This window comes from Pseudophryne corroboree, chromosome 4 (genome assembly GCF_028390025.1).
Source record: "Pseudophryne corroboree isolate aPseCor3 chromosome 4, aPseCor3.hap2, whole genome shotgun sequence".
Classification (NCBI taxonomy): Eukaryota; Metazoa; Chordata; class Amphibia; order Anura; family Myobatrachidae; genus Pseudophryne; species Pseudophryne corroboree.
The window spans coordinates 296220040-296233262 of record NC_086447.1 but is presented as its reverse complement, the minus strand read 5'-3'; the positions used below and the strand labels follow the sequence as shown (position 1 = coordinate 296233262).

Here is a 13223-nt window from a genome sequence, read left to right as displayed (position 1 = left end):
TTTCTCTCCAAACATAATACCCTTTTTTGTGGTACTCGGGGTAACATCAGAAATATGCAACACATTTTTCATTGCCTCAATCATATAACGTGTGGCCCTATTGGAAGTTACATTTGTCTCATCGTCGTCGACACTGGAGTCAGTATCCGTGACGACATCTGTGTCTGCCATCTGAGGTAGCGGGCGTTTTAGAGCCCCTGATGGCTTTTGAGACGCCTGGGCAGGTACAGGCTGAGAAGCCGGCTGACCCATATTTGGTATGTCGTCAAACCTTTTATGCAAGGAGTCGACACTGTCGCGTAATTCCTTCCACAGAGCCATCCACTCAGGTGTCGACCCCGCAGGGGGTGACATCACATTTATCGGCATCTGCTCCGCCTCCACATAAGCCTCATCAAACATGTCGACACAGCCGTACCGACACACCGCACACACACAGGGAATGCTCTGACAGAGGACAGGACCCCACAAAGCCCTTTGGGGGGACAGAGAGAGAGTATGCCAGCACACACCAGAGCGCTATAATAATACAGGGATTAACTGAATTATTTCCCCTTATAGCTGCTATATAAGTTATACTGCGCCTAAATTTAGTGCCCCCCCCTCTCTTTTTTACCCTTTGTAGCTTGATACTGCAGGGGAGAGCCAGGGAGCGATCCTTCCAGCGGAGCTGTGAGGGAAAAATGGCGCCAGTGTGCTGAGGGAGTTAGCCCCGCCCCTTTTCCGACGGACTTCTCCCGCTTTTTTCAGGAATTCTGGCAGGGGTAATTTATCACATATATAGCCTCTGGGACTATATATTGTGATGATTTGCCAGCCAAGGTGTTTATATTGCTGTGCAGGGCGCCCCCCCCCAGCGCCCTGCACCCATCAGTGACCGGAGTGTGAGGTGTGCATGAGGAGCAATGGCGCACAGCTGCAGTGCTGTGCGCTACCTTGTTGAAGACCGAAGTCTTCTGCCGCCGATTTTCTGGACCATCTTCATGCTTCTGGCTCTGTAAGGGGGACGGCGGCGCGGCTCCGGGACCGAACGATCGAGGTCGGGTCCTGTGTTCGATCCCTCTGGAGCTAATGGTGTCCAGTAGCCTAAGAAGCCCAAACTATCTCCAGTCAGGTAGGTTCGCTTCTTCTCCCCTTAGTCCCTCGCTGCAGTGAGTCTGTTGCCAGCAGATCTCACTGTAAAATAAAAAACCTAAAATATACTTTCTTTCTAGGAGCTCAGGAGAGCCCCTAGTGTGCACCCAGCTCAGCCGGGCACAAGATTCTAACTGAAGTCTGGAGTAGGGTCATAGTGGGAGGAGCCAGTGCACACCAGTTAGACCTAAAGCTTTCTTTATAGTTGTGCCCAGTCTCCTGCGGAGCCGCTATTCCCCATGGTCCTTACGGAGTCCCAGCATCCACTTAGGACGTCAGAGAAAAATAATATCTACAGCATTCGATATTAAGACAAAATATTTGGAGAAGAATCCAGCCAGACGTTCATAGTCTGTGCACAGAGCCGGCCCTAACCAATATGATGCCCTAGGCAAGATTTTGGCTGGTGCCCCCTAGCACCGCCGCTAGTTCTGAAGGAGATGCCTGGCATGAGTCAGCTGGCAGCTCTGCTAACGTCGGGCGCCTTTTGTTTATGAAAATGCATCTTATTTGCATTACTATGTGGCTAGGATGCATAAGCAGCTTCTGCTGATTAAAATGATATGCAGCATGCCTATATTCTGTGTGCGACTGCGGCTGTATTTGCATACGAAATGCTACATTACAGTGATTTCCAGGAATACACTGCAACGTACCATTTCGTATGCAGATACAGCCGCAGTCACACACAGAATATAGGCATGCCGCATATCATTTTAATCAGCAGAAGCTGCTGGTGCCCCTAAGCATACCAAATGCCCTAGGCATTTGCCTAGTTTGCCTATACCTAAGGCCGGCTCTGTCTGTGCACACAAATACATCTGTGCACAACAGAATGTTTCTCTTTTGCTACTAGGAACAGATTATTTCTTACTTGTGGGCATTAGCTGCTTCTTTTATGGTATCAATATCAATGACGACACAGGAAATGAAGTACACTAGATTAACGGAGTTAAAATCATAAGGGATATTGCATTTTTAAGCCTGTTCATTTCAAAACATACGCCAGGAGGGTACACAGCAAACAGAGATGTCACACTATAGGGACAACATCTTGTCTCACACAATCAGAAGAAAGGAGTCATTTGTATTTCTGAGCCCCATATTAATAATGTCACTGTTCTATACAAGCTGATAACATCAGCTCTAGTTTCAGCTAATTACTTTCTTTGTTATGCTTCTGCAGAACAGAACACTAAAGCATGGAGGGTACATGACGCAAGGCGAATCCACAACACCATTAAGAGAAAGCATGTTATTAGAGGCTGTGGTATAGAAGATCTACAGGAATTAGATAGACAGTCATTATGTTGACTCCATATTGTCGACATGAATTAAGTCAACAGGGTCACAGAAGGTTGACAGAATTAAAAGGTAGACAGTAGAAAAGGTCGAAAGGTTCAAAAAGTTGAGATTGAAATGGTTGACACAGAAAAGGTCAACATAAGTTTTTTTAAACTTTTTTGGGTGTTATTTTCTATATTGCATGATATGTGACCCCCAATTATAGCAAAACGTAGACTCTCCCGGGCTCGCTTTACTCGCCATGCTTCGGCCAAGGTTACTATTCCCGATGTAGTGCACACGGGTGGTAAATCAAGCAAAAGTTGAAAAATATGTGAAACCCCCCAAAAAACCTCTATTGACCATATGTATGTCGACTATGGTTATGTTGACCTTTTGAACCTGTTAACCTTAAGCACTGCCTACCTTTTACCTTTCAACCTTTTGACCCTGTCGACCATATGTTGACCTGTTGACTGTCTATCTAGATACCGTTATTAGGATCACACTTCTCACCATGAACGTGTTTTTAACTTTCAGACAAAATTCATAAAATCTGACATGAAACAGTACAATCTTCCCCAAGAAACAGCCTACTCTCTGGCACCTGCTCTCTAAATTTGATCCCTGAAATAATTATTAAGCGTCTACCCTCTTCTTCCCTTCCCACTCCACTATCTGTCCACCTAGCCCTCTCACATATACTGTAGCTGATCAGTCTTCTCTGCTCATTCCAGCCTCAGCGTCCTTATTTAATGCCTATAGTGCTTGTTCTGAGCTGCACGCAATGCCAATGTTCTGCTACGCACAGAAACACAGCTGCTGAGATGCACGGTATGACAAATGTACTGGACTGGGCACTCCTGGGTGGTGACTGGGAGGTGGTTATTCAGATGCATGGAGACGGGCTGTCTAATGGGCATGCTACGAGTCACATTGGAGGCCATACTTAGATGGAAAATCTGTGCCTACCATAGGGCTGGTGCAAGTATCCATGGCGCGACTGATGGTGGCGTCTATAGATGCACCAAGTAGTATTACAGTGTCTAAAGACACTTAAAGTGGGTGTCTCAGCCTGGTGTGGAATAACAGGTCAACAGTCAATATGTCGACAGTCAAGAGGTAACTAAAGATCGACAGGGTCAAAAAGTCGACATGAAAAAAGTAGACAGTACACAAGGGTGACATGTACAAAAGGTTGACAGGGTAAAAAGATTGGCATGAACATAGTCGACACTTTGTCATTTTGTATGTTTAACCACATACAGCAAAACCCAAATTTGTAGAAATATGTACCCTTGTGGCCTCACTTTGCTAGCCGTGCTTGACGTGCCTAAACAAGACTGTAATGAGCATGATAGGGGCGATAGAGGGGCGATATTCAAATGTGCCCTGCTATCTCCCGTCACTTTAGACGGGAGATAACGGGTGCAATAGGATTTGAATCCGGCCCAATGTCATTCTTCTTGTCAATCACCCAAATTCATCCCAACTTCTCTAGCACATGCAGCTTCCATTGATGCTACTCTTTACTTTAGGGGTGGTTCAATAAAGGAGAAAGTTGCACCACCCCCTCGCCCCTCACTGGTGCATGTGCTGAATAGATTCTGGCACTGTGCACTGGCATACGCCGCTGTCTGTGAAAAATTGCACAAGCTTCATATTTCCAGTGATATCTAAGGTGCAGTTCTCTGAAAACATGGCATCTGCGCCATGTTATTAGTGATATCTGCACCACCAATGGAGAGGTATGTATTGTGATGGGTGTAGAGTGTGTGGTGTGGGCCCCCCTGGACCCAGGAGCCTGTGTGCAGCACAAACCCTGCACCGATATGAACATGCTTCACTTATGTAACAACGTCACGCTTTCTGGCTGTCACGCCCAGCTACCCCTTCATATCCATCTTCCAAATATCAATATCATCTTGCATATCCCATTCCATAGCTTTCAGTCCACGCATTACGGCTTCCAGGGTTGTCACATCCATTTTTTATCTGTCCCATGCTTAATATCTAACCTCTATCGAAGGCCTGGCCAACATATGGCTCTCCAGCTGTTGTGTAGACATCCCAGCATGCCCTGCCACAGTTTTAGCATTCCCTAATAGCAATACTGTGGCAGGGCATGCTGGGATTTATAGTTTCACAACAGATGAAGAGCCACAAGATGGCCAGGCCTGCTCTATTGTCTCACTCAGGGTGGCAGCATCCTTCTGCCATATAATACCCATCCAATCCTCCACTTTCACCTCTGCATTCACTCCACATTTACGGTCTTTACAGTACAGCTGCTAGCTGTAAGACCTCTGCTACCAGCACATGTACTTTATAGCCAAGGTTTGACACTGCAGCTTTTACCTTTCTTGCAACAGGAGAACATGCCAACTACTGGAGATGCCGGGCTCTCCCAGCAAACCAGCGACACTCTCTGAAGACAAGGGATGCTACTCAGGGAGCACTGCAGGAATAAGTAACACTGATAGTTCTAGAATGAATGAGAATTTCTCTTTACTCTGGTAACACTTCCAATGCCATGTAGTCCACAATAAAACCTTCCAGAGTGTGAAGTACATGTTGGTTTATTACAGAAAGGATGCTGAAGTACGGGCGACCATTTTTATGAAGGGCATTGTACCACAACATCTATTATAATTCTACAAAGCAGGGGACGCACGCTATTGCCTGACTCTCACTGTGCATGTCATAAACAGACATACAGATTTGTAGGATTATAAAGTAGATGTGGTAAATACTTCAATTCAAACAAACTAAAACACACAGCATCATACCCAAATTGTCTTTAAGATTAGAGCCCCAACCCTCAAATCCAAAGCTTCTCTAAGCTTCTTGAGAGTCTATAAAGATTACACCAACTAAATTTGCCAATGATTTCATCACAGCTATGCCAGAAGGGAGTAATGTACTTTAAAATCTCCTTGACCTCTATCCTGCATTTGGCTATCATAGCAGCTCACTCATCACACAATCCTCTCTGAATCTTTCAACCTTTGTGTCAGTCAGCCCCGTGTTACAGAATGGATTTTTGTCATTTCATTTTAAAGGCCACCTCTAACTTTCAAAAACAGAACTATTAATATTTTCAATAGGCAACAGCTAGGCTACCTTACAGTATATCTTCAGCTAAAATTCTTAAATCACTACTTTATGGATCAGTTGTTCCCCACAACTCTCATAGTAAGGTAATTTACCTTCTGTTGTGTGTTATATGTTATTTATTTGCATCATGAGTCCATCAACATTCAATGGTATATAATATGATGGTGCTCTATACAGTGTCAGACTGGGGTATGAAGGGCCCACCAGGGAATGCATTGGAGAAGGCCCATGTTTAACCACTTAACTGATAATTTTTGTTGCAAAAAAAGCTCAGAAATTGGTGGTTTTGTTTTTTTTATTTAAAAAAGTATTTTTAATAAAATATACAAATATTTTTTTTTAAATATATACCTAGGGGGACCCATTGTAAAATTACTTGCCACCCCGAATCAGAAACAGCCTCCCCAGTGGCAAAAGATCCCCTGCATTACCTAACCCCACCCCTCTAGATCCCAATGGCAGAGGTGCCCCACCCCCCATGTGCCACTAAGTGTCATTTTTTTATATTTAATATATAATCGCCCCCCCCCCCCCCCCCAAGCTACAAAAACACTTTTTATGGGGCCTTTCCTTAACCCCCCTAGTGTCAAGACGTGACCTCCCCCTTATTTTACTAGCCCCTCCCCTCACATTATTGAAGACATTGCAAGGCATTCTGGGGTGCAATTTCAGGAGTGATGACCGCTGTGCCACGCCCAGTGGGCCGCTGCAGCAGAAGGTAGTCTGTCCTGCACTTGTGCATAACAGATTTCCTCCATTTAAGACGGAAGAAGCAGTGGGCCAGCCATACGTATGTGATGCGATCTGGCCAGGTAACTCACACCTGGCTGCGGTCACATCACATACGTTATTGCCATTGAAGTGGTTAAGGACTGTAGGCCAGTCCAACCCTGGCTTTATAAGTAAAGCATAATACTACTGCCACTTCCTATTTCTGCATATCATGACGAACACTATTCCCTCAAGTCTGTTGCCATTCTTAAAATGCCCTTTGTTCCCCACATATACTGTAATCTGTTGTTACATTTTTATGCATACACTATAGAATTATCTGCAGAACATCTTCAGATTGGAAAGAAAATCTGGTAAGAGATGAGAGCTAATGACAATTGACCATTTGCTCCCAAACACTGGAAACCAGACAAAAACATTTGTTCATACAAATTAGTTAAATTACAGATTTGAACGACAGGTTTTGATCATTTTCCAGTGTTTGAGAGCAAATGTACAATTATAGTTTGCTCTCAGCCCTTACCAGATTTGGCAGATGATCTGCCACATAATTGTACAGTGAGTGCCCAGTTTACAAATCATCTCCAGAAAATTCACATACCTCATACAAAATACTGCAAAATCATACTCATAACCTCTGACTTTAACTACTGCAATGACCTTTTCCATTCTAAGCTTGTGAGCAGGGATCCTCTTCTCTCTACATCTATTTGGTAATAATAGTTATGTTCATTATTGTGTCACAGGTTGTGGAACGCTGTGAAGTATACTGGTACTATACAGATATATTACCTGAGAGGACACATCAGGCGGATTTTTCACCACTTTTTATTTTTTATTTGTATTTTTTTACAGACTATCCAATTTGGTTGCATGTAAAAACAAATTAAAAAAATGTCTCCCGAAAACAAACAGGTTCAGAGAAACCTGTGTGTTTTTGGTAGAAACATTGCCATTTCCGGGGATTTTGTTTTGCCTGCCTAAGGCAGGTGACACAAAATACCCAATAAGCAGCGCCCTGCGCTGGCTTATCGGGGCTAATAGGATAACTGCCGGCGAGACAAAATTAGCTATTGTTTAATGAAGTTTCCAATAAAGCTGTTGGATGATTAAGCACCATGTTATATGTAGATAAATAGGAGACATATCCAAGGTAGTCAACATTGGTGTGCCACATATAAAATTGCAAAAAACAACGTAACAATCATAAAAGGCTAAATGTCATTGCACATATGAAAGCGGTTTACAGATTGCACTATTACAGCTCATATTTCTTTGCTGTTTTTTAATATATGTTAAAATAGGCATAAACTATACAATTATCTGGTAGATAATCTACCAGATCTGGCTGGTTGGAATGAAAATCTGGCAATGGATTACAGCAAATGACAATCAACCATTTGCTCCAAAACACTGGAAAATGGATAAAAACTGTCATTAATACAAATTGGTTTAAGCACGGATAGGTTTTGACCATCTTCCAGTGTTTGGTAGCAAATGGTCGATTTTCATTTGCTCTCATCCATTACCAGATTTTAATTTTAACCAGCTAGATCAAACAAATTATTTGACAGATAATTGTGTAGTGTATGCCCAACTTTAGAGATCTATAAATAAAATATACTTTAATAATACAATCCATAGGTGAATTATGACTGCTGAATAAACTGCAGGCTGTTCTCTGTGTCTTAATGGGTTTTTTTGTGCTGCTGCAGAACCTCTTACAGCTTAGATTTATAGTGCAGTACAGTAGTAAGTTAATTAATAAATGGGCCATGTTACAGGAATATTATGTGTGTCTTTCTCCAATGTCTGCGAAAGTCCACAAAACAGTCTACAAAGGCTTGAAATATAAATTTTAATTATGATTATAAAGAAATTTGTGGTGCACTAGAAACACGTCTAGATAGTACCCACCCTTAAAGCTCTATTTTATGCTTTAGCAGAAATACAATCATTTTACAAACCAAAAATTTAAACTGAGCTAAATTAACCTAATTGGTAACATTGTTGCTATGAAATAGTGGGATCAATCATTCTTTCTTATGGGCCCTACACACTAGCCGATCCGCCGCCGAGCTGCCCGACGGCGGATACGGCCGACGAGCGACCCGGCGGCGGGGGGGCAGTGACGGGGGGAGTGAAGTTTCTTCACTCCCCCCGTCACGCTGCTCCATTGAAGTGCAGGCAAATATGGACAAGATCGTCCATATTGGCCTGCATGCACAGCTGACGAGGGACCAGCGATGAACGAGCGCGGGGCCGCGCATCGTTCATCGCTGGAGCCTCCACACTGAAAGATATGAACGAGTTCTCGTTCATTTATGAACGAGATCGTTCATATCTTTCAAACAAATCGGCATGTGTGTAGGGCCTATGACACATTAAAATTGTAGGTAAATTCTGATTGATGGCGTTTTTTAGGCAAACTGTTGGGATTTGGTCAGCCCAAATTTTGATAAGAGAATTAGGAAATCTAGCTTGGGATTTCACAGAATTCTAAGTGAAAGGCAAGAACCTTGTGGACTCCGGCATTATCCATCCCTTACCATAAACTGATGAACAGGAACACACCAAGGAGAACCCAACAGCAGATTATGTGACTGCAATATGTGGTTCTTACCTTTCACACACAAGAATAAAAACCCTAATTTACAATAAGGTTGGTCCCTATGATTGCCATGCATAGAATAGAAACGGCAAAATCGTACATTCTAAAAATCACAGAGTCACCGAATCCGATAATTTTTTATTCGGAATTAGTGAATAGAGGATTTAAAATATGGTGGATTTTGCACATTACTGCATAAAAAAAACACCTGAACCTAAGATATTGAGAAAATGGTTACTAGGCAACTCTGCTCATGTGTGAAAACCAGAGATTCCCAAACTTTCTTGAATCACGGCACCCTAGAGTACCAGCATTTTTTTTCACAGCACTCTAGGATAAAAAAAAAGTTTTTTTTAATAAAATGTAAAAAAAATTAAATAAAAATAAAATTAAGTAATTTGTGCCTACCTATCATCCTCAGGTCCTCATACAGCTGTGCTTCTGATTGTCCACGCATTTTATAATTGGCAGCCACTATCACTGGTTTATGGTTTGACCATAAGTAATTTGATTTGGTCCTGGACCACCAACCCGAGGCATCCCTGCAAGAGCCAGGGTGCCTAGGCACACAGTTTGGGAACCATTAGTGTAAACAGTTTTCAGGTCATGGGGTCTATTCATGAAGCAGTGAAACGAGTGGAGAAGTGAGCAAGTGAAGAAGTTGCTCTGTATAATCAGCTGCTCTGTATAATTTTATAGTATGCAAATTATAAATGTTACTTCAATGCGGATTGGTTCTTCTCCACAGGCTCACTTCTCCACAGTTTTCACTGCTTCATGAATAGACCCCCATATATGAAAGAAAAAAAAAATCTACTAAATTAGCAGTGGTATTGTCATATGTATACAGCGTGGTAGCAGAATTTCAGAGACTAAAATCCAGAAGCTTGTTTGGCTATAGGAAGAGAATAAATATATTGTTGGTAATAGGTTAAGAATTAACACTAGTGTGTACATGTGATAGATTGAAAGCTCCACTGGGGCAGAGACTGATATGAATTAAATACTCTCTGTAAAGCGCTGTGGAATATGTGTGCGCTATTTAAATGTAAATAAATAAATGTAACGTTACGTATGAATTGTGTAGAGGAATGGTAAATGGGTACAAACGCCTAGGGTAGTTAAAAAGGCGGTTTAGGGATTCGACCAGCTTTCCTAAATAGGAAGTTAAACAGTCTTAAAAAATAATACAAACTGCTCTAAAACATAACATCTGCATTCATTTGTTTATAAAATAATTAAAGCAAACCATTCAAGCAACCCACCACTGTTGTACCACACAGAGCCGGTCCTAGGCATAGGCAAACTAGGCAAATGCCTAGGGCATTTGGTATGCTTAGGGGCACCAGCAGCTTCTGCTGATTAAAATGATATGCGGCATGCCTATATTCTGTGGAAATCACTGTAATGTAGCATTTCATATGCAGATACAGCCAGTCTCACACAGTATATAGGCATGCTGCATATCATTTTAATCAGCAAAAGCTGCTTGTGCATCCTAGCCACATAGTAATGCAAACAAGACGCATTTTCATAAACAAAAGGTGCCCCAACGTTAGCAGAGCTGCCAGCTGACTCATGCCAGGCATGTCCTGCAGAACTAGCGGTGGTGCTAGGGGGCACCAGCCAAAATCTTGCCTAGGGCATCATATTGGTTAGGGCCGGCTCTGGTACCACATAACCTCCATGGCAGATTTGTTTCTTACAACATATTCTAAAAAAAAAATGTATCTATAAAAACACTAAGCCATCCTTTACTGCAGGAAAAACGTCAGAAATCACATTCATCTTGTCTGCTGGCACTATGGTCAGATATATCTCTTTCCGACAGAAGCACCGGCTCCGACCCGGGATACTGAACATGGGTCGGGGCTGGTGCTTCACAAGCCCTCACCCTTTCAGACCGCAGCTAGGACCCGGATTATTCCCGAGTCGTTGCTGTTCACACAGGACGTCATCTCCAACTGCTCCTGAGCCTACCACTTAGCAGCCTTGTCAGCATGACCTGGGTCGGACCCAGGAATAACCCCGGGTAGTGACCCGTGTTGCGGACCGGAGGTGTACTATCCGGGTCATGCTGGCTTGCCCCAGCAATAACCCAGGTTCTCTGATCTGCATAACAGGGGTAATAGTACCACTGTAAAGTTATAAAAATAGGTCTTAAAACGAATTCACAATAAGCGTGATTTAAAATGTATTTCTTTGGTACAAGTCAAGGTTGTCCTATCAGATAAATGTGAGACAATTCCAGGTACAATGTGTATCAGCTGTAGTCCTTGAGTTATGATGAAACCAATCTTACTTAATGTGCTGTCCCAGAAGAAAAAAAAAAAATGTTGAGTCTTGTGGTTATCGTTCAGAAACAAATGATGGGAGTCAGCAGAAGTTTCTAATTAAAGCAAGTATCATTTGTGAATTCCAGGAGTCACATGTTGGTGACTTGGCAATTGGTTTCCCAGCATCTAATGGTGTTATAGTAGTCACATTCATAACTGTGTGCAGGAAGATCATCATAGCAGAAACACTACTTTGCCTATAGATAAGGGAGGCGCAGGCTTAGGAACATGCTCCATAAACAACGTTTGCAAGAAATTCTGATTTAGAACAGGACAGATACAGTAGAGTACATGGATTGCCTATAGGACACAGATACAGTAGAGTACATGGATTGCCTATAGGACACAGATACAGTAGAGTACATGGATTGTCTATAGGACACAGATACAGTACTGTACATGGATTGCCTATAGGACACAGATACAGTAGAGTACATGGATTGCCTATAGGACACAGATACAGTAGAGTACATGGATTGCCTATAGGACACACATACAGTATTAACTTACAACTGCAAAATAAAACAAATTGGGAAACAATGACAAAACCCTGAACTGCTGCTGCAAAGGTGAGTGACCATAAGCTTTTATATTAAACGGTGATGGTGAGAAGCAGCCCAATTACCCTCTGGATGGTACTGGGAAGGGAGGGGGCTAAGGACACTTACCGGGCAGGGTGAGTATGTCAGCCAGGGGTTTGCAGTGGTACAGCCCTATGGCGATCACGCAGTCTGCCCACAGCCCCCTGGAGCCAAGTTCGTCCAGCTTCCTGCAGGTGTTGATGCTGTAGTCGCAGGTCAGCACCCAGTCATTGGTCGTGGTGGCCACTACCACTCCGATCCAGCCGATGAAGCTGGAGACAAAGCCAAAAAACTGAAGGCATGTGCCGGCCATGGCAGAGGGTGTCCTGTGCTGGGGAGTGCGGGGAGGATGCTGTGCCCTGTCTGTGTGTACGGCTAATGATGAGACCCTCTGACCGCCGGGCTGTCTCCTCTCCCCACTCCCACTACACGAGGGGGACCCAAACTCACTTCTAGCCAATTGCAGAGTCACAGGGACATGGTGGCCTGCCCCCAATTACAGGGAGACATGGGAAGAGGGGGAGGCGGCAATCTGAACCCCATAACAGCCCTAATTGTGGCTTCTGGAGACGGAACCAGTCGCTACATGTCTCTGTGCACCGTACATCTGCCGCTCCGCTGTCTCACTAGCGCCTCATGCTCACCTGACATTGGGGTAGCCTACCTGTGATAATAACACATGGCTGATTAATGACGTTTTAGGATTAATACAACCTAATACATAAATTACTAATAACCATTATAACCTAATATAAATAACCTAATATAACCTAATACATAAATTAATACAACCTGTCCAGCCCATTCCACACATATTATTTCGTTTTTTTATGTACTATTATTTCCCGGTTTGCATATCATATAAAGAAAAAATAAATCCTTTTTTCCTTCATAACTTTGTTCCCCAGCCCAGGTACAGTAAGCACCCGGATTACTCATTTACAGGCTGCTCCTACTAAGAGACCGCAGTGCGAGGCTGGGGAATGAGAGTTCTCTTCCAATTACTGGTCAGGTGGAGACAGCTAGTGGGTGATGTCAGTAATGCAATGTGTATAACACTAGAAGTATATGAGGCGCTATTTTTTTCCCTCAGAGATTAGTTACCGTGGAGAAGGCATAAGGAAGTGATAAACCAGTGATATGGGCAAGGTGATAAACGAACCAGCCAATCAGCTCCAATATATAAATTAACAGGAGCTGATTGGCTGGTGCATTTATCACCATGCACATATCACTGGTTTATCACACCCTTATGCCTTCTCCAAGTTAATACATCTGCCCCAGAGGACTGAAAATATGCTCATACAGAGGCACGTTATTGGCTGATGTCAAACCAGTCATTTTTCAATATTCCTCTATATTACGCAAGATGTTTCTTGTGTTTAGACAATTCATGGGTCATTAATGCAGAAAAAAACCCACAACAAC

At 43.1% G+C, this 13223-nt stretch overlaps 1 protein-coding gene across 1 annotated transcript in view; it reads right to left on the bottom strand.

Moving 5' to 3' along the window:
* Window positions 1–12382, bottom strand: part of CLDN11 (claudin 11) — a 101268-nt gene extending 88886 nt beyond the window's left edge. The window contains exon 1 of the mRNA XM_063916226.1: window positions 11883–12382. Coding sequence (XP_063772296.1) covers window positions 11883–12108 — 226 coding nt within the window. The 5' untranslated portion in view covers window positions 12109–12382. The remainder of the gene's footprint in view (window positions 1–11882) is intronic.
* Between the last annotated feature and the right edge of the window lie 841 nt (window positions 12383–13223).